At 44.6% G+C, this 24,634-nt stretch overlaps 2 protein-coding genes across 2 annotated transcripts in view; both read left to right on the forward strand.

Moving 5' to 3' along the window:
* DIPK2B (divergent protein kinase domain 2B) overlaps positions 1-24,600 on the forward strand; it is a 69,434-nt gene extending 44,834 nt beyond the window's left edge. Inside the window, exons 3-5 of the mRNA XM_004713196.2 lie at positions 15,437-15,610; positions 19,088-19,376; positions 20,493-24,600. Of these exons, the coding sequence (XP_004713253.1) occupies positions 15,437-15,610; positions 19,088-19,376; positions 20,493-20,833 (804 nt within the window). The 3' untranslated portion in view covers positions 20,834-24,600. The remainder of the gene's footprint in view (positions 1-15,436; positions 15,611-19,087; positions 19,377-20,492) is intronic.
* Positions 427-4,754, forward strand: LOC105979576 (nuclear transport factor 2-like). Its single transcript, XM_045288267.1, has 2 exons — positions 427-493; positions 4,294-4,754. Exons 1-2 carry the CDS (start codon positions 427-429, stop codon positions 4,752-4,754), a joined length of 528 nt encoding a protein of 175 aa, XP_045144202.1.
* Positions 24,601-24,634: the final 34 nt, after the last annotated feature.

Below are 24,634 nucleotides of genomic sequence, written 5' to 3' on the forward strand. Positions count from 1 at the left end.
CTCAAGCAGTGGATTTTCACTGTGCATGAACTTGCTGTTCTCGAGCTCTCCTGGCACCAAGGGAAAGAAGTCAGAGTTCCAGCACTGAGAAACCTGTGAGTTTACTTACTTGCACACATGAACACCTTTCACATAGCATAATTCTTAAATATGCTTGTGAAACCTTAAAAAAAACCCCAAACTCAAACTGACTGCCACGGAGTCAATTCTGACTACTCATAGCAACCCCACAGGACAGAGTAGGCCTTGCCCTGTGGGTTTCTGAGGCTTTAATCTTTATGGGAGTAGAAAGTCTCATCATCCTCCCTTGGAGCAGCATGTGATTTTGAACTGCTGACCTTAGCACTTCCACACATAACCCACTGTGCCACCAGGGCTCTGTTGCCCAGGTTAACTATGTGTCCCTGGGTGACACAAACAGTGAGCATGCTCAACGGCTACCCGAAAGGTTGGTGGTTCAAGTTCGCCCAGGACACGTCGGAAGAAAGGCCAGGTGATCAGCCATTGAACGCCTGTGGTGCACAGGCCTACTCTGACACACACACGGGGATGCCATGAGTTGGAGCTGACTGGGCAGCAGCAAACAACAATTAATCAGCGTCTCATCATTGAAACAATGATGACTCAATGACTCAACTAATTATATCAGTTGTTCTGGATAATGATGCCATAGGTTACTAAAAATTTCTTCAAGCCAAATTGTATGGGTTTAAATACACAGTTAAATACATGGTTATGTTCTTGCGAGCAGTTGGATAGTCTTTCCCTTGTCACTAAGAGTCTTTCTCAATTTCCCCCTCGGCAATCCAAATACAATTGAAAGCTTTTTGGTGTAGCTTTTTACTCTGTTAGTGCCTGGCCACCACAGTGGTTATTGTGGAGAAATCAACACTCATTTGGATGATTTTAAGTTCAGAAGTGCACGTCATGCACAGCCACCAGCTGTTAGTCTGTCAGTGGAGGCTTAAGTGTTGCTATATTGCTGAACAAGTTCCAATGAAGTTTCCAGACTAAGACAGGTTAGGAAGAAAGGCCTGGCGACCTACTTTTGAAAATCAACCCCTGAAAACTTTGTGGAGCACAACTGTCTGATTAAAACTGATGATGAGGATAGCGTGGAACTGCGCAGCTTTTGTTTCATCGTGTATGGGGTTGCCATGATTCAAGGTCGACTTGAGGGCAGCTAATAACAAAGCCAGTAACAAGATATGGTAGATTTGTTACAGAACCCTTCCTCCTCTTAGGGAGTTTCTCTGTCCTACCATTGTTTGCGTAGGCTGATCACTTGAATTTCCTGAAGCCTGGCCACTGCTGAGCAGCCAGGCACAAATTGAGAGGGGAAATGAGCCAAGAATAGTTCAGAATTTAAATTTACCTTGGATCAGACCATAGTGAACAATATGCTCAGGAGAGTTGAATGTATTTTAAAACAACATTAAATTTAAAGCTAAACCAACTTGGTGGCGGACAAGGAATATGAATTGTTTCTCTTGTACGAGAAGATCTCCTGATAGAACTCTGGCCTCTACATGAAACAGGCCCTATAAGGCTTTACTCCCACAGGCTTTATTACAAACTTGCAACATTATGATTGACTCTTCTTTGAGAAGGCAGCACTCTCTCAGTTATATTTTGAGTGTCTTCTGACCTGACAGGCTCAGCTTCTGGACCAATATCTGACCATGTTTTATTCACATTAATGAGGTTTTCAGTAACTGACAATGTTCCGATGCTGTCCAAAAGGTTTTCTGTGGCTAATTCTTTAGAGGTAGACAGCTTATATCTTCTTCGTAGTCAGTTCTTAGTCTGGCAGCTCTACTGAAACCTGTTCACTTTGATTGACTCTGTTGGCATGTGAAATACCAGTGACATAGCTCCCAGCATCACAGCAACACACAAGGCACCACAATGTGACAAACTAACAGACAAGTGATGGATTTCTGAACTTAAAATCATCCAAATGAGTGTTGATTTCTCCACAATAACCACTGTGGTGGCCAGGCACTAACAGAGTAAAAAGTTACACCAAAAAGCTTTCAATTGTATTTGGATTGCCAAGGGGGAAATTGAGAAAGACTCTTAGTGACAAGGGAAAGACTATCCAACTGCTCGCAAGAACATAACCATGTATTTAACCGTGTATTTAAACCCATACAATTTGGCTTGAAGAAATTTTTAGTAACCTATGGCATCATTATCCAGAACAACTGATATAATTAGTTGAGTCATTGAGTCATCATTGTTTCAATGATGAGACGCTGATTAATTGTTGTTTGCTGCTGCCCAGTCAGCTCCAACTCATGGCATCCCCGTGTGTGTGTCAGAGTAGGCCTGTGCACCACAGACGTTCAATGGCTGATCACCTGGCCTTTCTTCCGACGTGTCCTGGGCGAACTTGAACCACCAACCTTTCGGGTAGCCGTTGAGCATGCTCACTGTTTGTGTCACCCAGGGACACATAGTTAACCTGGGCAACAGAGCCCTGGTGGCACAGTGGGTTATGTGTGGAAGTGCTAAGGTCAGCAGTTCAAAATCACATGCTGCTCCAAGGGAGAAAGACGAGACTTTCTACTCCCATAAAGATTAAAGCCTCAGAAACCCACAGGGCAAGGCCTACTCTGTCCTGTGGGGTTGCTATGAGTAGTCAGAATTGACTCCGTGGCAGTCAGTTTGAGTTTGGGGTTTTTTTTAAGGGTTCACAAGCATATTTAAGAACTATGCTATGTGAAAGGTGTTCATGTGTGCAAGTAAGTAAACTCACAGGTTTCTCAGTGCTGGAACTCTGACTTCTTTCCCTTGGTGCCAGGAGAGCTCGAGAACAGCAAGTTCATGCACAGTGAAAATCCACTGCTTGAGGGCTTCCTTCCAAATCTAGCTGGCCAAGGCCACCTTCTTCTTGTGGAAAGTTGCCTTCTGATCTGAAAGAGAACCCCCTGATTCTCTGGCCTTGTGTTTCGTTTCTTAGAGCAGTTCTTTCACACATTTATGTCCATGGGAGCAAATGCTCAAATATGTTCAGGAATGATAAGTCTTTTGACTAATGCTTGCTTTTGGAAATAGCCCAAAATCACACAGAACCAAGTCAGGTGAATAATGATAGGAAATGAGCTTGATAAAACATATGGCTATATGGGCATTCCGAATTTTGAATATTTTCAGTAGGTTCACATAATTATTTTCCTCACTCTTCCCACTATTCAGGTGAGGTAGGAGAGGAGGGTACTTCACCATTCATGCTTACAGAGGTGGGAGCAGAATTCCAGTTTACTAACTAGTACATCCGAAACAATTGCTCTTTCCTTCTGCCTCGGTGAAGCCAAACTTCTCTGTGTTGGTGGGGTGCTTGGTTCTTCTAGCTCACTAATGACTCAGTGAGCCCACTCGTTGGAAAAGGGATTTGTGATAAGACCATACATAGTCCAGAACTAGGCCTGAATGGAAAGTTCCAGGAATTGAGGCAACTCTAATGTCCTCTCTCATGATCCTCAGTCTCCATGGTGCATGGCATTTCTTTCTTTCTATTAGTCTCCTCTATCATCTCCTTCTCAGATGGATCCCAAATCTAAATCCAAACAGGGAGCCTGAATAATTAGCCTAATTCTTTATTAACACCCCATTAGGCAGAGCCTCTCACACCAAGCATCCTCTCATCCCATTAAGGGTATCCTTGCCCCATTTCTCCATGCAGAGGTCCATGGGAGAGTAAAGTTCAATGAAACGATACATAGGGCATGGAGAGTACATGATTGGTTAGATAGTGCACCTTGATGATGCTGATTACAGTGACGGTGGTAGGTACCATTTAATAAATGCAAAGTATGTGCCGCTCACCACACCAAACTTCCACATACGTGTTCTATAAAGCTTGTGAACTAGATCTGTTCACAAGACAGGTAGCAGTTCAGAATTAAGACTTCTTTGATCTTTCTACGATGGTTCAGTAGCATGACTTTGGGTACCTTTTTCTGACTGGAATGACCAAAAAGACAATCCACTGTTTCATTCAGTCTTGACCCAACACAGTAATAATTGACGCGGTTAGGATTCCACTTCTTTGTTTCTGTAATCCTGACTTGTAGCATGGAGTTGAAGGTCTATTTGATTCAATATGTGGTCCCTGAAGAGTTGATGCTTGCCCAGCTGCAAACTTGAGCACTTCTTGTTCTCTGGAAGAGAGGCTCAAAGGCAGAGTAGAGTCTCAGCTCACCCATGTCTCTTCCAAGCAATGATGACTCCCTCCAGAGAGATCCATTTGATTGAGTTTCAAACGTTGTCTGGTTGAGTCGGTCGCAGACCGCGCTGGTTGCTGCAGCCGCTGCTGCCATCGTGCCAGCCCCTTGGGTCTCCAAGAGGCCGGGCAACGCCCCAGATTGGGAGACAAGCCGATTTGGGAACAGATTGGATCCAGCTTCATTCAGCATTACTACCAGTTATTTGATAACGACAGAACCCAACTGGGTGCAATTTATATTGATGCGTCATGCCTTACGTGGGAAGGACAGCAGTTCCAGGGGAAAGCTGCCATTATGGAGAAGTTGTCTAGCCTTCCTTTCCAGAAAACCCAGCACAGCATCACGTCACAGGACCATCAGCCCACGCCAGATAGCTGCATCCTCAGCATGGGTGTGGGCCAGCCGAAGGCTGATGAAGACCCCATCCTGGGCTTTCAGCAGATGTTCCTACTAAAGAGCATCAACGATGCCTGGGTGTGCACCAATGGCGTGTTCAGGCTGGCTCTGCACAACTTCGGCTGACCTCGTCTCAGCCAGGCACTCCCGCTGTTGCCTCCTCCCTCCTCCTCCTCCTCCTCCCGATACTATTCACACTCCTCCAGATGCTCTGAGCATCATCCACCAGCCAGGCCACAGTGGGAGGGGCGCCGTGCGCTGCTGCCACCCAAGTGCTGTGTATGATGTTTGGACACCAGATAGTCGCATCTGACAGAAGTTCGTGTTGTACCAGCGCATGCCTTGGAAAGACTTAAGTAATGCAAAAGGGTGTCCCTTTAAAAAAAATTTGTTTTGAATCTACTGACAAGTTGCTCTAGTAACCCAAAGAAGTGAAGGAGAAAGCAGCTGCCTCACCGCCCAGATACTGATTTGTTCAGATGTTTCAATGCCTCTTTATACAATAAAACCACAAAAATTTTCTTTAAAAAAAAAAGTTGCCTGGTCTTTTGGAACACTCTTGTTATAGTGTGTATACGCCTACTTATCCACCACCTATCGGTCAGTTTATGATACTCTAGTAGCTTGCACGCTGCTGTGATGATGGAAGGAACTTTGCCACCATTATTTCAAATACCCTCATGATCACCTGCTGGACCAGTTTCAGTAGGCCTTCCAGACGCAGACAGATTAGAGGGGAAAGGCCTAGTCATGTATTTACAAAAGTTAGCCAAGGAATCAACAGCAGAATGTTGTCCAGCTATAGTTCTGGAAGATGAGCCCCTGAACTTGAAGGCCCTCAAAACATACAGTGGCCAAAACAATGGACTGGAGCATGCCCATGACCTTAAAGATGGTATCAATGAACAGATTGTTTCCCTCTCTTGTCCATGGACTCTCCTTGAGTGGGGCCCACTTGGTGACAACTAGCAGCAACAATAACCCCCGCAACCAAAACATTTAAGGAGAGGTGCTAGCAGTGTACAGAGTGATGGAGGAAGTCCTTCGTCACCAAGTGTCCACATTGGGCCATCAAGAATGCATGATCACTTGCTTCTGTGTCCAAAATAAAAGAAGTCTACCCAGGGACTTCTGCCAAACTCCTAAGTTAGGAATGCTGAATCACATCTAATCCCTCATATCCTATGTCTCTAAGACTCATCTGACAACAAGAATGGCCTGGGACACTTATCAAATGTACAGAGAGTCCTGAGACCCCACGGAACCTGCCTAATCTGAATTCCAGCTAGAGAACTAGGGACTAGGGATCTGTATTTTTATAGCACTCTGAGTGATTCAGACACCAGTCAAGTTTGAGACATACTATCCCATTCTGAAATCACCAACTTCTTTGTTTCTCTTCCCTTTGAATCATTTTTAATCTCCTACTGGGATTCAGGTATGAAAGTAGGCTTGTACCAATAAGTTGCATTACCTTAAACAAACCACTCCCCTTTCCTGATCCTTATTTTAGTATTCACATCTGGATGATGAAATGATTTTAATAGATCACCTGATAATGCAGTCTACCATTTGCCTTTGCCAGCATGGCAAAAAAATTAATGTCACCATGTTTGCCACAAATGTTTGAATCGCTTTTTAAATCAATCCCTTTAAACTTCCAGAAGTGTCACCAGTGCATTGAGTTTACCACAACCCGGCCTCCCTCAAACCCCTTAACAGCTACATCAGGATGATACAGAGATACCAGTCAACATCAGTCCACGGCGGGGAGGAAGCAAGAAAAAATGGTGCAAACAAGTCTGGAACTACCAGAAAAAGAATTCAAAAGAGTGATTTTCCGATACTTCCAATGGACTGGGAAAGATATTGAGAGAGCTACAGAAAATCTAGACCCTTTAGAGAAACAATAACAAAATAGAAACCCAGAATATAAATAAGAAAATGGAATTGTTGTTGTTAAGTGTTATGGAGTCGGTTCTCCCTCAGAGTGACCTGTGTACAACAGTACAAAATGTTGCCCGGCCCTGCGCAGGCCTCCCGATTGTTCTTATGCTTGAGCCATTGGTGGCAGCCACTCTGCATCCCTCTCGTCAAGGATCTTCCTCTCTTGAGCTGCCCCTCTACATCACCAAGCATGAGATCCTCTTCCAGGGATTGGTCTTTCTTCTTAACATGTTGAGATAGCTAAGGTTTATTGTGCCAACCTGGCCGATAAACACATGTGGGGTTAATTGAAGGGCGGAGAGATAAATGGCTGGGTGAGCCTCTCCTTTCTGGTTCTCGGGTCTCTTGCTCTCTGGTGGTCAGACCAGGGTGCAGCTGCCTTAGCCAGTTCCCTGCTTCAGCTGGCAAGGCTCACTTCCTGTGAGCCATCCCTAAGGAAAAGCCACATGGACCTACCCGATGCAGCCCTGGGTGCTGGAGCAACCGTGTGGAGACCCCTGCCAGTGCTGAGATGTTTACACGTTCACTGATTCGGCTTTCCTCCTGCAGTCGGTGTCATTGCGTGTGTTTTGTAAGATTGAAGAGGACTTTGTACATCAGTGTTGGACATATGGGCTAATATTGGACTTATGGGCTTGGACTAGACTGGGCTGGGATGCTTTCTTAATGTACAATTACCCTTTATATAAAACACTCTAGTTTCTCTAGTCTACCCAGATTAACACACATGTCCAAAGTACATGAGACAAAGTCTCACCATCCATACTTCCATGGAACATTCTGGTTTCATTTCTTCCAAAACAAATGTGTTTGTTCTTTTGGCAGCCCATGGTACTTTCAATGTTCTTCATCTGCACCAAAATTCAAATGCATTGGTTCTTCTATGGTCTTCCTTATTGAAGGTCCACTTTCACATACATATGCGGTGATTGAAAATAATATGTCTTGGATCAGGTGCACCTTTGTCCTTAAAGCAACATCTTTGCTTTACAACACTAAAAAGAAGTCTTGTGTGGCAGATTTACCCAATGCATCACTTCCTCTCTTGATTGCTGCTTCCATGAGCATTGATTGTGGATCCAAGCAAGACAAAATCCTTCACAACTTCAATCTTTTCTCCGTTTATCATGATATTACCTACTGGTCCAGTTGTAAGGATTTTAGTTTTCTTTACATTGAGTTGTAACCCATATGAAGGGTGCAATTCTTGATTTCAATCAACGAGTGCTTCAGGTCCTCCTCACTCTCAGCAAGCAAGGTTGTGTCATCTGCATATCACAGGTTGTTATGAAGCCTTCCTCCAATCCTGATGCTGAATTCTTCTTCATATAATCCAGCTTCTCTATTTGCTCATCATTGAATGAGTATGGTAAAGAAACAACCCTGACACACACTTTTCCATATTTTAAAGCATGTAATATTCTCTTGTTCTGTTTTCACAACTTCCTTTTGATCTATGTACAGGTTCTGAATGAGCACAATGCAGTTTTTATTGTGATAAAGTCATTAGTCTTGCAAAATTCTATCATTCCATCTCCAGCTTCATTTCTATCAGCAAGGTCATATTTTCCAACTACTGCTCTTTCCTCTGGGGTCTTCTACGGCTCCTGTAAAGAGTTCCAGTCTCGGAAACTCACAGGGAGAGTTCGACTCTGTCTGATAGGGCCCTGTGAATCAGCATCAACTCCATGGCAGTGAGTTTGGTTCATTCCTCTTTGTCCCCATCTTTGCTTTCCAATTGCCAATAATTGTCCATCTTAATTTCATATTTGATCAAATTCAGACGGAAGACATTGATAAAATTCTCCATTTTCTGCAACATTAGATTTGATTGTTAGTGTATATATTTGAATCATAGTTGTATTTACTGAATTTCCTTGTATGTGGGTACATATTTTTTTAACACAGACAGCATTGTACTTCAAGAAAGACCTTGAAATGTCATTTTGAAGAAGAGTGTGATGCCATTCACCTTGAATCTGTCATTGCCAGCAGAGTAAACCATATGATTTTTTGGTTCAAAATGGCCAATTCCAGCCAATTTCAGCTCACTAATGCCTAGGACATCCATCTTTGTGTGATCCATTTGTTTTTTTATTACTTACAATTTTCCTAGAGTCATACTTTGCACATTTCAAATCCCAATGATTATTATTTGTTTGCAGCTGTTTCTTCTCATCTTGAGTCTGGCCTCATCAGCAAATGAAGGCTTTACTCCTGCAGACTTTACTCTATCCACATCATTGTGATTGACTGTACTTTGAGAAGGCAACTCTTGCTCAGTCATATTTTGAATGCCTTCTGACCCATGGGGCTCATCTTCTGGCATTATCTCTGGCAATGCTCGTCTGTCTCTCGTGGAGTTTTCCATTCCTGACAGGGTTCTGATGCTACCCATAAGGTCTTCAGTGGCTAACTCCTCTGAAGTGGACAGCTTATTCCTTCTTCATAGTCTGTTCTTGGTCTGGAAGCCCTGCTGAAACCTGTTCACTTTGGTTGACTCTGCTGATATGTGAAGTACCAGTGGAATCACTTCCAGCATCAAGGTACATGCAAGCAACAACCGTATGACAAACTGACTTAATTCAATAACACTTTTAAAAAGACAAGAGTATGAAATTGAGGAAATAAAAATGTGTATTGAAAAATCTCTTGACGCCAATCTATGAAAATAATGGTCAACAAAAAGAACAAAGGAGTCTGCATAAAGCCTAAGAATTGTTTGGAGTGCTATTAATAGCAACAAGTAAAATCTCATTGGGGAAGTAGAAAAAAATGTTTTGAAAATGATGATGGCAACATATGTACAAATGTGCCTGATTCAATTGATGTATGGATAATTATAAGAGCTATAAGAGTCCCCAATAAAATGATTCAATATTTTTTAAAATCTCATTGGGATTCCAGGTCTGGAAGAAACAAAAAGTCCACAAAGAAAACAGTACAAGGAACTGTGGAAGAAAACTTCCATAATACCATAAGAGAGAAGAAAGTGAAGGCTCAAGTAGAAAGAAAACACTTTGAAAATGATGTTGGCAACATATGTACAAATGTGCTTGACACAGTGGATGAACGTATAGACTGTGATAAGAGCTGTAAGAGCCGCCAATAAAAGTATTTAATTTTTTTTAAAGAGAGAGAAGAAAATAACTATTCAAGAATCTGAGAGAACCCCAATTCTGCCAAGCATTCAGAGAAGAGTTGACACCAATTCTGTACAAACAATTCTAGACTATAGAAAAGAACAGGACACTCATTTTATGAAGTGACCATAGTACGTTACAAACACTTGGCAAATACTATATTACCCAGATACAAAACTAAAGAGATGTGTGTATATATACATATATATGCATGTAAATATATACATATATATGCATGTATATATATATATAAAATGATCAAGTGAGAGTCATACCAGGTATGCAAGAATGGTTCAACATTATAAAACAATTTGTCTAATCCACCATATTAACAAAGCAAAAATTAAGAACCACATGATCATACTAATCAACACAGAAAAGGAATTTTACATAATCCAACTCCCATTCCTGATTAAAAATACTTGACTAAACAGACATTGAAGAGAAATATCTAACCACAGTAAAGGCCATATACACAAAACCAACAACCAACACCTCACTCAATAGGGAGAAAATGAAAGCACTCCCTTTGTGAACAAAAACCAGACAAGGAAGCCCCTTGTCATAACTTTTATTCAACATTTTGCTGGAAGTCTTAGCCAGAACTATTAAACAACAAAAAGAAACCATAGGAATCCAAATTGTCAACGAAGAAATGAAACTCTCTATTTACAGATGATGTGATATGTAAAAATCCCCAAGGTCTCAATAATTTGTTGGAAACTGTCAAATATCTGGCAATGTGGCAGGATACAAAACTAACAACAACAAAAGCTATCAGACTCCTATATACAATGAGTGCTCAGAAAAAGAAATCAAGAAAGTGTAAATCAATGATTTACACCTGACTTCTAAACCTACCACAGAGCCACAGTAGTTAAAATAACCTGGGATTTGGAGGACCTTCAAATGATGAAAAGATCCAGTATGTCCTACATAAATGATCCAAAAAACGTATTCAATGGAGTGACTGCTCGCTGCTATGCCCTCTGGAACTCAAGTCACCGGTGTTTTCCTGGTCATCATTGATCCGGGAGGCTGACCCCGCCCAGTGCAGAGCTTCAATCCTGAGAAGAAACACGGCCATTCATAGAGCCAAAAGCAGCCGCCAAGGAAGCAACTGAAGACGCCTTAGTGGCAGGTGGAACGTGAGGTTAGCAGCAGCCTCCGGCAAAACGACAAGAAGATAAATTTAAATGGAATTACAAGGTTTTCAGATTTATCTTTGTCCAAAGCAACAGTGAACAGTTTGCAAGAAGCCCGGTACTACTGGTGACTGACATGCCGAAGCAGACCATCGGGTTGGCTTTGCAAGGTGCAGATGTGCTTGGAGCTGCCAAAATTGGATCTGGAAAGACCGGCTTTCCTTGTTCCAGTGCTGGAAGCTTTGTATCGTCTGCAGTGGACTTTGGCAGATGGGTTGGGGGTTCTAATAATACCACCTACAAGAGAACTGGCCTTTTAGATGATTTCTCATTTGGTCTCATCATTGGTGGAAAGGACCTGAGGCAGGGAGAATCAATAACATCAATATTCTAGTTTGCACACCTGGTCGGCTTTTTCGACACAAGGATGAAATGCTAGACATTGAAAAGCCTGTGCAGCTTGGTTCTACCCAGACACACAGAGAGCATCAGGAATTGGAATCAACTTAATGACAGCCGGGTTGGGAGGGGTTATTTGGGGGGGGGTTGTTTTGTTTTTTTAAGTAATGCCCATTTGTGACAAATTGAAAGACTGGCATTTGGGTAAACTTTTTCTTTTCTTATTATTGTTAATATCTAATTTTCAAAAACAACTTTTTATTCTGGAATAATATAATTTTGTGGAGCAGTTAAAATGATCATACAGAGGGTTCCTGTAAGCCCTTTACACCTTACATATAACTTTGATAGTTTGTCAAAACAAAAAGATTAGCATTGTCATTTAATCCTGATATAAAGACAGATAGATAGACCAATAGAAGAGAACAGAGAACCCAGAAATAAATCCATTCACCTACAGACAAGGGCTCTTCGACAAAGAGGGGGAAATTAAATGGAGAATAGATGTTTTTCTTCTCCACAAATAACTCTGGCAAAACTGGATCCTGGTCTGCAGAAAGAAACAAGATCATACCTCACCCAAATATAAAAATAAACTCAACCTGGATAAAAACACCTAGCTGAAAATCCCAGAGATGGAAACAGCTTAAATGCCCATCAGGATAAAGAAATTTTGGTATGTGCACACAGTGGAACAGTATGCATTGCTAAACCAAAATGATGACCCACCTCATGGCATGGATCGACATCTTGGAGAACAGTTTGTTGAGTGAAATTAGTCAATCACAAAAAGACAAACATTATGTGAGACTACTTTTATAAAGAGAAACACAACAAGACAAAGACTTTCATACCAAAGGAACCAGACTTTGGGGGTCACCACGGGGAGGAGGGGTGGGGAAGGAAGGGAAGATGAAGCTGGAGGGTTGACAGGTATTAACTTGGATGAAGGAGAAAATAGCAATTCACAAGAGGGAGAAGAGAAACCAAAGGAGAAAAGAGGGATGGTTACCTAATGGGGAGTTAGATAAGTTGGTTAACTTGTTGAATACAAAATTGATGATCTGAAATGTAAATCCCCTTCTAATCAGAATAAAAACAAAAGCAAAGTATGCCTGAATTTACTTCTCAAAGACTGTCTATAATGGAAGAATGTCAGGCTATGTATGGCAAGACACCCAAAAGTAAAGAGATCTTCCCATAGTTTCTAAAATCAACTTGTATTGTCTCCACCTGGCTAGTTTATGGGATTGGGACAGGACCTATTACAGTGGAAAATCTGTGGATATCACAGCTTCACCCATTGGGTTCAAATATTGGATCCAACTGTCCAACCCTTACCCACACTCTGCAAACTTTCAATTCCTCATTTACAGATTGAAGCATCTGACCCCATGGGGGCCCTTGGAGGACTAAATAGGGAACTTTACATGAAATACCTGTCACATGGTGGATTAGTCCTTTCTCCTCCCAGCTGTAAACACTTACACCTTCCACAAACTTACAAACTTCAAAGCTGCACAAAATGGAATGTTCTTTATCTGTGCACAAACTGAGCACGTGTCCCTTCTTCTCTGAGACGTGAAAAGTGCCATCTAAATACTGTTTCGCAATTCCTGTCTTGCACAGTCCCTTGGGGTTCCCGAATACTCTCTACACATAACTCCCAGGAGTTCTGATTTCTGATGCCATGGTCATTTGACAAGCCTCTGCTGATCTTTCCTGGTCCTCATCTGGAGGTAGGAGAATATTCTTTCCACAACCATGGTCCAACTGTGACCCTGTAGTCTGACCACCCATCACAGTTTCCTGAGGGTTACCCCTGAGAGCTAGCTCTGTATCCTATGAAAATCCTTGATTCCAAGCAAAATAAGATGGATGGTCTTCCTGACCTGCTGGGCTGTGCATGTCCTCTCCATGGACAATATCAAGGTACTTCCACACTCCTCGTTCTCTGGTGGGGTGACCCAAGGATTCCGAGCTGCTGTCCTCAACACATGTTGCAGTGCCCAGCGCTCTAGAGACTGTCGTTAGCTGCTTACTCCAACGGCTCACCCTGCTAAGCCTCCACTAGATGGGAATCCAGTAAATCCACAGTCCGTGGACAAATGTTATGTTCTCGATCTTTCCAGCATGTTTTATGGTCTTCAAAGTCAGCCTTTCAGAACTGGAAAATACTGTTCTCACTCACAAGGCCAATGTTCCTTGGCTATCATCCCTACTTTCCCTTCTGGCAGGGTTTTGTTTGTTAGTTTAAATTTCATAACTGCTGCTAGCATGTATTGAGTACTTACTACCTACCAGACTCTATTCTAGGTATTTTACATCTCCTAACTTATCCTCTTGAGCCCCTGGGGCAGTGGCAGTGGTTCTCAACCTTCCTCATGCCGCCACCCTGTCATACAGTTCCTCATGTTGTGGTGACCCCCCAAACCACAGAATTATTTTCGTTGCTACTTCATCACTGTCATTTTGCTACTGTTATGAAGTGGGCGACTCCTGTGAAAGGGTCATTCAATCCCCAAGGGGGTCGCGACCCACAGTTTGAGAACCACTGCCCTAGGGTATGGTAACTGTCACCCTCACTCTATATTATGTAGCTTGCGCAAGATTTAGGTGTAGAAGCCAGGTTGAATTTTTATAAGTAGATGGGCACTAAGGCCCTGTCCTTAACCTGTATTTCTTTTCTTCCCTTTTCTTAGCAAGTGCATTGCCTTTTCCCTTCAGTATGAGGAGAAAGGTCTGAAAGTTATGAAAACTAAGTTTAAATGCATGTCTCTAAATGTTGTTCCTATAGTAGAGTTTAAGCTATGAGCACTAGGTTTGCAGTGTTATCTCGACACCAATTTTTAAGTCTCCACATAGATTCAGCTTCCAATGAATTCTTTCTGACCATTGGCCCAGCAATATGAAAAGCTTCGCCCTTAGAGTTTGTTTGAAAATGTATTACGACCACACTGAATCACCTCTAAGGACGTGAGTTCTGTTTGTTTGTTTGTTTGTTTGTTTGTTTGTTTGTTTGTTTGTTTTTAACCAGCTCAGGGAGGGGCAGCCTCACCCTCAGGGACCAGTCTAGGGGTGCCCTTGATGGAAATTGGGATCCTAGGGCCACATAGTCATGAGTCATCCTTGACTGCCTTTGTGGAATGGCCCTGAATCAATCTTGTAAATTTTTCTAATCTATAATCGATTAATCTGTACATATCCCAATTATGGTCCCTTTCCCACTTCTGTAGTCCAGCCCACAACTTTGATGAATTGCTTTTGTGACAGTTTCCTTCCTTCTCCAAGTCCTGTTTAGGTGGCTGTGTTTCTGTGGGTCCTTAGACATCATGATGGCCCATGCTGTTGGTCTCCCTCTTATGAATGACTTGTCTTTGTCTTGGCTTTGACTTGTTTAGGAATAAATGTGTCACCATAAATTAGATTTTAACGTGAGGGCCTCCTCAAATGAATCCTCCTGAAAATCCCCTAGAATGATCCCCATAAAAAGAACAAAATGGCCCATCTACAGATGCCCACGTGTAGCATCCCCATGATGGTATGATGGCAGTGAAAATGTAGCAACAGGTAAATCTTCAGCTGCTAAATGTCAAACTCATCCAGTGGCTTTGAGGGAGAAAGAACTGGTGATTTGTTCCCGTAACGATGACAGCCTAGCAAATCCTGTGGGAGTTTTACTCTGTCACATGGGGTTGCCAGGAGTCAAAATGCACAGCACCTAGCAACTTGGTAGTGAAATAGTAGAGGAAATTGGAAGAGCTGGTTACAGGGAGGCTGTTCATATTAATTCCGTCTGAGACCTAGGATTAGGAGGTGGGTGTGTGATGGAGGAAGGAAGCGAAGGCTGCCTTTCTAAGGCCAGATCTGGGGTGGAGTAGGGTGGGATGAGGAGGACCTGTCCCCTGCCAGACGGGAATTTCTCTCCCTCTGGCCCTTCGCTTGCCCCCGTTGGTGCCCTGCGCTATCCCTCTCGGTACCTTCCACTGCCTTGCCGCAGGAGTCTTTTCCCCTCGTGCCCCGCTTGGCTCCTTCCCGGGTCTCTAATCACCAAGTCTCTCCCGGGGGAAGCGCCTGCCCACCCCCTCCCCACTCCCCCTACGCCTCCTGCCTACTACCGCCAGCACTCAGCATCCTTTCCCCCATCTTGGGGCTCTCCCCCACACCCCTACAGGGCCTGCCCAGCCCCTTTCTGCGCTGCCCGTCTCAGCGACTTCTGGACCGCGTGGTCCGGCGCTATGCCGAGGTGGCCGATGCCGGAAGCATCTTCATGGACCACTTCACGGATCGCGACAAGCTGCGGCTGCTCTACACGCTGGCTGTCAACGCGCACCCGATCCTTCTACAGGTATGCAGGGTGCCCCTTCCAGGACCCAGGAGACTGGGAGCACCACTTCTGCAGACCCTCAGGCCCGCCACTGCACACCTCATGGTTATCAACCCATTAAAAAAAAACCTTTGTGGCTTACCTTGACTTCTCCTGTGTCGACTGCTGTAGGATGGGGGACGAAGATGCGGGGACAGGAACAATAGCTTACCTTCAGGACCTGAGGCAGCCCTGACGGCCACTTTGACCTGTGCCTCAAAGAGCAGTAAGATTTAGGCATGCTCAGGAGAAGACGACAGGAGCCCAAGAAGCGACTGCAGAGGGTGTACCCTGCGGCTAGGGACCGCGAAATGCAAGTAACTTAAATGTCAGTCAGTGTTTGTTGTTGGGCGCCGCGGAGGCGGTTCGGGTTCAGCAGTCCCATGTACAACACAAGAAACCCTCCCTGTTTCTGAGCCATCCTCACGATCTTTGCTACGGTCCAGCGCGTCGCTGCAGCTGTGGTGTCAATCCGCCTTGGACAAGGTCCTCCTTTTTTTCACTGCCGGTCTACTTGACCAAGCATGAGGGCCTTTCCCAGGGACTGGTCTCTCCTGATGACATGTCCAAAGTACAAGATTTGAAGTCTCACCATCCTTGGCTCTAAAGAGCATTCTGACCATATTTCTTTTTTGTTTGTTGTTTACCTATTTATTTCTTTAAAATCATTTTATCACAACCCATCCATCCATCCATCCATCCATCCATTGTGTCAAGCACATTTGTACATTTGTTGCCATCATCATTCTCAAAACATTTGCTTTCTGCTTGAGCCCTTGATATCAGCTCCTCATTTTTCCCCTCCCTCCCTCCCTCCCAACCATATTTCTTTCAAGGCAGATTTGTTTGTTCTTTTGGCAATCCATGGTACTTTGAATATTCTTCACCAGCACCATAAGCATTCATAGACCATGTGGAGTCAGTCCAATCACACCAATTTCCACCAAACCCCAAGGGTCAGGACACAAGGGTCACATAATAGGTGCAGAAGAAACTAGGAATTGGGAGGGAGGACCAAGAATAAGGGAAGAGGAAGATGAGGAAGGGGCCGAAGAGGAGGAAGAAAAGTGAAAGAGAAAACCATTAGTAAAATATAGAGCTAAAGGGTATCAACTGGGCAGAGGCAGCTGGCCCCTGAGAGGCTGAGCTGGAGGAGACTGTCACTAAAGGCCATCACTCAGCCTGGCTTGGACCATAACCCACCTAGGAGTGTCTCCATGGACACACACAGAGACATCACCAGTAGACCTAGTATCCCCTCTATGGCCCCTCTGGGAAATTAAGAAAATGTTAAGAGCACATAGACATGTGTTCTTCACAAATGTGGCAGGCAGATGAGAACGCACAGAATACAAAACTCACCAGAAAGGGGCTGACTTCATTTTTTTTAAGAAGGAAAAGCTAGGGGAAAGTGGTAAGTATTTATAGTTCCTGTCATTTCCCTCATTGCCACATCTTTCTCCCACAGACAGCTGGTAGATTTGAACCACCAAATTTTTGTTAGCAGTCAAGTACTTAATCACTGCACCACCAGACTCCCTTCATTTCCTTTATAGTTTAAAGAAATGTCATTCTAGATATAGCTGCTTCCATACGCAGTCAAAAATGCTAGATAGAATTCCTTCCTTGATTTTGTCACCTCACAAATCCATATGCCTGGAGCTCTTTCAAGGAGCCAGAAGAGCAGGCCAGGATCTATGTGCTGCTGGAGACTGGTGCTGGGCTGTCAGGAAGGGTCAGTCAGGGAGAGAGCATCTGTGAGCATCTATTTGAGCCAGGCAGGTTCTCCCAGGACCAGCCTGTGCAGTGGTTTCCTGATTATCCAAGGGCCAGCTTCAGGATTTTTGTCTTATCCCCAAACACCTAGACTACTATTTAAAAATAGTTTGTCTTCAAGTAAGCCTTTTAAATGATCCTCTTTGCCATGGTCTCTTCCTAAGTAATGATATCTCATACCTGTAATCTGAGAACAATTCGTTCTTGTGACATAACCCTTCTCAGCACCTGTCCTCCTGAATTGATCGATGAAGATATGGGTGTGATAGCAAAGTGTGATGAAGAAAGCAGGTGGTGCCCAGCTCCCAGAAAGAACAGTGCCTAGGGCCTTAAAGGTTTGTATTAAAACAGCCAGCCATGTAAGTGAGACACTGGCTAAGTTCACACAGAAGGAGCACACAGCAGCCCAAGAATTGTAAATAATAAAACCCAGATCTGAAGGAAGGAAAGGTATCAGAACTTAAATTTTGAACATCTGGTTTACAGAAGCCTGTGGTTTTAGGTAAGCTCAAAACTAATTTGCAGGGTATTGTGAATTAAGCCTCTGGTGAATCCCCTCTGACTGTGGACCAGAGTTTCAAAAGGCCTTCTCATCAACCAGAGGACATTGCAGGTGGTTTACTGCAATTGAGGTTAGGTCAAAATGTGACACCTTGTCATTGATCTCCCTCTTGAGCCAATGTATAAATGCTCCAGTTGTTAATATTTTCTGCTTTGTTTTTGATTGAGGTTGTTCTGTTTCATTTTGTCTTCGTTGGACTATTTGTAGTTTGTCTTGATTTTTTGGTGTTTTCCTGTATTATATGAAACCAAGATAAGGTAAACCGATAGAGACAACAGCTGATCTGATAGATTCTAAGGGACATGGCCGGGAGGGGGGGGCAGGGGGGGCGAGGCTGGTGGGCAATGGGGAGCTAACAACGGCGAGTACAAGGAAGAAGAAACGTCCTGGACTTGACGGTGGTGATGGTGGCACAACCCTTATGACTGTGACTGAACAACTGAAATAGACGATATGTGAGTTGTGCATCGGTGAAGCTGTTCAAGATAAACGAACTAGTTTTTTAAACGATGATATCTGTGGCATCTCAAATACTAGTCATATTTTGTTGACTACACGACTCAAATTAAAACACATTCCCTTGAATCCTAAAACCATGGCAAGCCCATTAGGATATTTATACCACACTTAGGGACCAAAAAAAAACAGTTGCCATCATGTCCAGTCCAACTCATGGGGACCCCATGAGTGTCAGAGAATAACTGTTCCATTGGATTGTCAATGGCTGTGGCCTTTGGGGAGCAGATCATCCGGTCTTCCTTCTAAGATGCCTCTGAGTGGGTTTGAACCACCAACCTTTCAATTAGCAATCAAGTTCTCAACCATTTGTGTGCTCAGAGACTCCTCATTTGGAGAAATAATCTCCACTGCAAGGAAATAAGCATCTTTTTTCCCAAATCGTTTGATTTCAACAACAACAAAGTGTGTGTAGAGGGCACGGTGGGGATATTGCCAGGTTCAAAGAGGGCTAGAAAGAGTTGAGAGATATTTTGCTGACGGGGTTGGAGATAAAGGACGCCTAGGTAAGGTTGATCTTTCTATTGGTGAGAGACAGACACCAAGATTTCTACCTGAGTGTCTTCTTCCTAACCTTCCCCTGCCTCTTCCTTCTGGCTTGACAGATCTTCCCTGGGGCAGAGGGATGGCCGCTGCCCAAGTACCTGGGCTCCTGTGGCAGAGTCTTGGTCAGCACCAGCACGAGACCATTTCAGGAATTCTACGGTGCACCCCCAGACCAGGCAGCCGACCTCGCCTACCAGCTCCTCGGTGTCTTGGAGTCGCTAAGGAACAATGATTTGAACTATTTTTTCTACTTCACCCATGTTGATGCGGGCATGTTTGGCATCTTCAGCAATGGGCAGCTGTTCATCCGGAATGCTAGCACACTCGGCGTCATTGACAAGCAGGAAGGTAACCAGCATGGATCTGGATGAGTGGTTGTCAGAGAAAAACACAGGGTGACAGAAGCTAGGGGGTGGTGGGGGGATTAGGACCGAGGACATACTTTCTGGTCTCTGTGATAGAGAGAGAGCATCCTAAGTATAGTGATATTAGTTGCCATATAAAATGACTTTCTCTCCCCATTAGAGGCTCTGCTCCAGTGCCCACTCCAAAAGGAGTACTTGACCCTTGCTTCTAGAGAGGGATTTCACCTCCTGTGCAACCCTGACTGTGTCCTCCAAGGATCTGTGAAGCAGCCTAGGGACCAGCCTCTGCTCACCCTCACACTCACAACTCACAGATCCATCTCGCCCTCGGAGCCTTTCTCATCAGGCGCTTTTAGCCTTTATCTAAAATTGAAATATCTAGCTGATTCACTGGTATATTCTACAATCCATTTTTGGCACATTTGCTTTATTTAAAGTTTTCTAATTAAAAGTCATGGCGCCAAAGGAGGTGGATGAGTGAATCATATTTCTCCCTATGTGCAAGGGCTCATCCAAGGTTCTCAGACGTTGAACATCCCATCTTTAACGGTAAGCAAGTTTTTGGAGGCCAGAATTTGACAAAGGGTTTTCTTTTCTGAATTCTGATTGTATTTATATAAAAGGCTACAAGGACAGACCAATTCAACCACACACACATTTCTTGATTTGCCTTTACCAAGAAGAATAAAATTAGAAGAGATCAAGCTGATTCCAGAAGATTCAAACATCAGTCCAATACAACCACTGGATGCATATTTTGGGATACTTGTGCTTTCTCCTGACTTTGTAGCTTTAAAGGGCAAATGAAACTAGTCTTAATATTTCCCTAATTCAGTAATTATGGGAGACTAACCATATGGATGTGACGCCTACAATTATAGGCCGTTTCCGATAAAGAGAAGTCGGCTTTCTATTCCTATTATAACAGAACACTTCCATGTTGATCTCTTTGGGGCTATTGTGTCCCCAGGCCCCAAAGGTGCTGGTGACAGGAAAATGCTAGGAAACAAAACCACTTTGCCCATCGATCCTGACAAATGACACTATCCCCCAAGGAAATCAGGTGATGGGTGTGTAATATTTCTCATTTCTCTTCTAGGCAGCCAGGCAGCCACCAGGGCCGAGGAGAATAAAGACATCTTTAGTTGTCTGGTTTCAGGCTGTCAAGCTGAGCTGCCCTCCTGTGACGCCATCCCTGAGAAACACAGTATAGTGCAAGTGTGTCGGCAGCTGCTGCCCCGACTTCTCCAGGGGAAGTTCCCCTCTCTGGTGCAGAAGGAGATAGACAACATGCTCGCTCACTGTGGGCAGGCGACTCTCCCGGACTCTGAAATTCTGAGGGCTGCCAGCCAGCTAAAGGACATCTTGAGGCCCTTGAGGACCTGTGACCCCCGATTTGCTTACCGATACCCAGACTGCAAGTACAATGATAAGTTCTGAGGGGCTGGAACTTGCTGGATATGGGAGCAACAGTCTTGATCCACCATTCCCCCAGTCAGGCTGCTGCAAGATTGAAATATATTCCGTTGAACACGTGTTCACCTCCCAGGGATAAGGGAACCTTCAAACTACAAAAGGGGAGTTCTCTGAGCCTGGTGAGCACTCCCACTGACTGATCACGCATGGCCGAGTCCAGGGGAGAGCATCAGAAGACTTGAGTATAAACATTCACTCGACCTTGGAGCCTCTGTTTCCTCCCTCCAAGTTTTTCACCAGACTCTCATGATCGTGGAAGAACACCGAGATGTGAAGGACTTAGTGCTCATTACCCTCGCCCGGGTGGTTACAAAACATGAAGCGGGAGCCACCCAGGCAGGAGAAATGAGAAAGTACCATGAAGATCACCATCACGACCCTTTAAGCAGCCCTGGCCATAATGTGGCAGGAAGGCAGTGTAAAAGGGCATTCCTAGCCCATACCGTGCTTGACTCGGGTAGGGGCCCTCTGCCTGTTCCTCACACATTAGAGGGCCCAGCTCCAATCCACAACACTCTCTTCTACCACCACATGATAAGAACTTGCCCACCAGGACCTGCTTCTAGACTGTCTTCTGGGTACCTGGGACTCCTTATACATGCCCATGAGGCACCTCATGGGGATGAAGAGGATCCAGGGATAAGAAAAGTGAAGGGTGGGCTGGGGGCCAATGTGTTAGTCCAGGTCCTTTGAGAAGAGGCATCAAAGCAGAATGAGCCATACAAGTTTATCAGGAAAGATCTGAGTGAAAGGAAATTAGGAGGAAACTGAAGAAAACGGGGCAGTCTTCAGCTGGTGACGAAACTGTAAGTCTGAGTTTGTGTGGAAAAGAGAAGGAGAGGTCAGGTGGAGACACCATAGGTTGTTGGTTATTGAGGCTAAAAAAGTCCAGCCAAACTGTCAGAGGGTCTTGAGCTGAAGTTGGCCATCAAGGGAGTCCTGAGTCTCCCAGGCACAGGCTGCCATAGCATCCCTACCACACTGATCACTGACTGGGAAGCTGGGCCTCGGGCCCATAGCAAGGACAAAGGATATGCGTTGTGACAAAGGATATGCGTTGTGACAAAGGATATGCGTTGTGGCACTTAGCGCTTCTCCCTGGGATAGGAGGTTTGTGCATAGGAGAGCATTCTTACCAGAGCCACAGCCACAGCCAGGGCCCATGGGTCAGCTCTATCCACACAGCTATGCTCCATACTCCAAATTCTCGGAGGAGTCTGAGACTTCTCATTGAAACGCAACACTCTAGCAATCTCTCTCATCGTGAACGTATTTTTCAAAGTTGACGACTAGAACATATTTTAACAGTTTGTTAGCTTGCTTTGTGCCTTTTAATTATTTAGATGCAGAGCATATGGACCTTCATTTATAGTCTTGCTCCAGCCCCTCAAATATCAGTGTGCCTGTGTCTAACCTCCCTCCCAGCCATCTACCCCTAGGGACCTCACACTCTACCTCCTCATTTCTACCTCTGAGTCACTACCTTGAAGTGAATTGCCACCTTCACTTTGCAAATGGGGAAAGTGAGGCCCAGGGAGGAAAAGTGATTAGCCAGAATAGTGCCAGAACTCCTACTGCCAATGCATGCCATTCTTGCCTTCCCTCTGTAGCCTCCGACTCTCACCTGTACTACCTAATGCGCTCTCTACCCACCATGGCGGAAATTGGACCAAGAAGTGTCCTGTGATACGGTGTACTAGATTGTCTTTGGCATTTCCTTTCTACTACTCCAGGCACTACCCCCAGGGCAACTACAACAGAGATCATGGCCGACGAAGCTTCGGGAGGAATTGACTTTGAGCTGTCTTTGAAATGCTCCTTTCTGACAGTCATGGTTCCTCCTCCCTGCTAGCTTGGCTGCAGAGCGTCCTCTCAGCCTGCCACTTGGTCAGAGCACAGGAAAGAGAAGACAGCCTCCAGAGTTCCTAGGAATAGAGCATCCCTGGTGCCACCTGTTTGCACAGAGACCTTCGGATGACCCAGCCCATCAGAAGCCCATTGCTCCAGGCCTGGGTGTTTTTCCACCACAAAGTCTTTCTACCTGATGAATGGCTTTAAGTGAGGTTCCCAGTAAATTCCAGAACTGACCGCTGTTTTGTACAGGCTTGTGATCTGGAGGTAACTCTCCTCCTAACTCCTCAGCCACATGTCTATCCAGCTGCACAGGTGAGGGGGAAATAGTTGCTTCTCTCCTGCAAACCAGGGAGACTGAAAAATGTCCCCTCAAAACCATCCTGTTCCCCATGGAGCTCCTGAGTTCAGGCAGGAAATGCGTGTAAGCAAGTGCACGCGCACGCACACACACACTCACACGCACACACCTCTAAAATCAGGATAAAGAGATTTTCTGCCCTATTTAACCTAATCCCAAGAAAGAGCAAAGAATAAAACTATGTCAGGGCCCACCCAGGAGCTGTTGGGAGATGTGTTTTAATATAAATAATAATTAAATCATCTGTGTATATGTGCAGCAGTGTTCAAAGCTGCAGTGCAGGCAGAACGCTAAATAAGGCAGGACCAGTGCTAAGCAAGTCCCACATATACTACTTAGGAATGGTTTAGAAGTTGTTTGCTGCCTAGCATCTTTTCCCAGGTTCAGGAAGTTTCCGGCTCCTTTTGAAACACATTCACTACAGAGCAGATCTGTTGTTCTTGCCAGCATTTCAATTGACTATGAGCCGAGGCTTCCACAACACAAACCTTCAGGGTACATCCTGCACACCCACCCATACCCGCCCATGACCATCTGCTGACCTGATCCCCCAATAGTCTCTGTGGTGAGCACAGATGAGGAAGGTACTTTGTGTCACTATCTAAGGCTGAGATTAGACAGTTTCATTCTTCCACTTAGAAAGTTCCAAGTTTTACTTAAGAAGACTCTGGCTAAGGCCTGCCTTGATCAAAAGCTCTTCCTGAAAGAAGAAAAAGAAAATACAAAGACCCAGCTCCTAGTGATCTCTTTCCCATCCCTGAAGCTCTGGGCCACAGGTCAGTACCTCATTTGAACCTGATCGAATCGCAAGGTTAGCCCAGACATATCTGTGTCCTACCTCCTGCATGCAGCCGGGGGTTACCTGAGGATGACAGTGCTATCTATTCTGCTTTTTCTTTTTCTTTTTTTTAAATCCTGGACCAGACAAAGGATATCAGTGGAATCAAAACTCTGCCATCCAAAGCCACTAGGAACATACTTATCTTTGAACAATTTGAGTTGATTGCTCATTGCAACAAGAGCACACACCATTAGTAAACATGAGCGATCTAAAAGGGTGTGGGAATTGACTTACGGAATTTGGACTCATTAGATCATGAGAAGAAAGTTCAGAGAAGTAGGGCTTGGCTCTGGAGTAGATGCTGTCCAGGGGGAAATGCTATGATTGTGTGTCTTGATAAAATTTTATCTATAGGCTCTCTGCTCCTCCTCCTGTGACAGGCAGCAGCCTCTTCCCAAAGACACGATGGTGAAGGTCAGAGTGAACGAATTCGGCCGCATTGGGCACCTGGTCACCAGGGCTGCTTTCCACTCTGGCAAAGTGGAAATTGTTGCCATCAATGACCCCTTCATTGATCTGAACTACATGGTCTACATGTTCCAGTATGATTCCACCCACGGCAAGGTCAATGGCACCATCAAGGCTGAGAACGGGAAGCTTAACATCAATGGGAAGGCCATCTCCATCTTCCAGGAGCGAGATCCCGCCAACATCAAGTGGGCTGAGGCCGGTGCTGAGTATGTCGTAGAGTCCACTGGTGTCTTCACCACCG

The sequence above is a fragment of the Echinops telfairi genome, unplaced genomic scaffold (genome assembly GCF_000313985.2).
Source record: "Echinops telfairi isolate 266 unplaced genomic scaffold, ASM31398v2 ScPeMD7_19;HRSCAF=73, whole genome shotgun sequence".
NCBI lineage: Eukaryota > Metazoa > Chordata > Mammalia > Afrosoricida > Tenrecidae > Echinops > Echinops telfairi.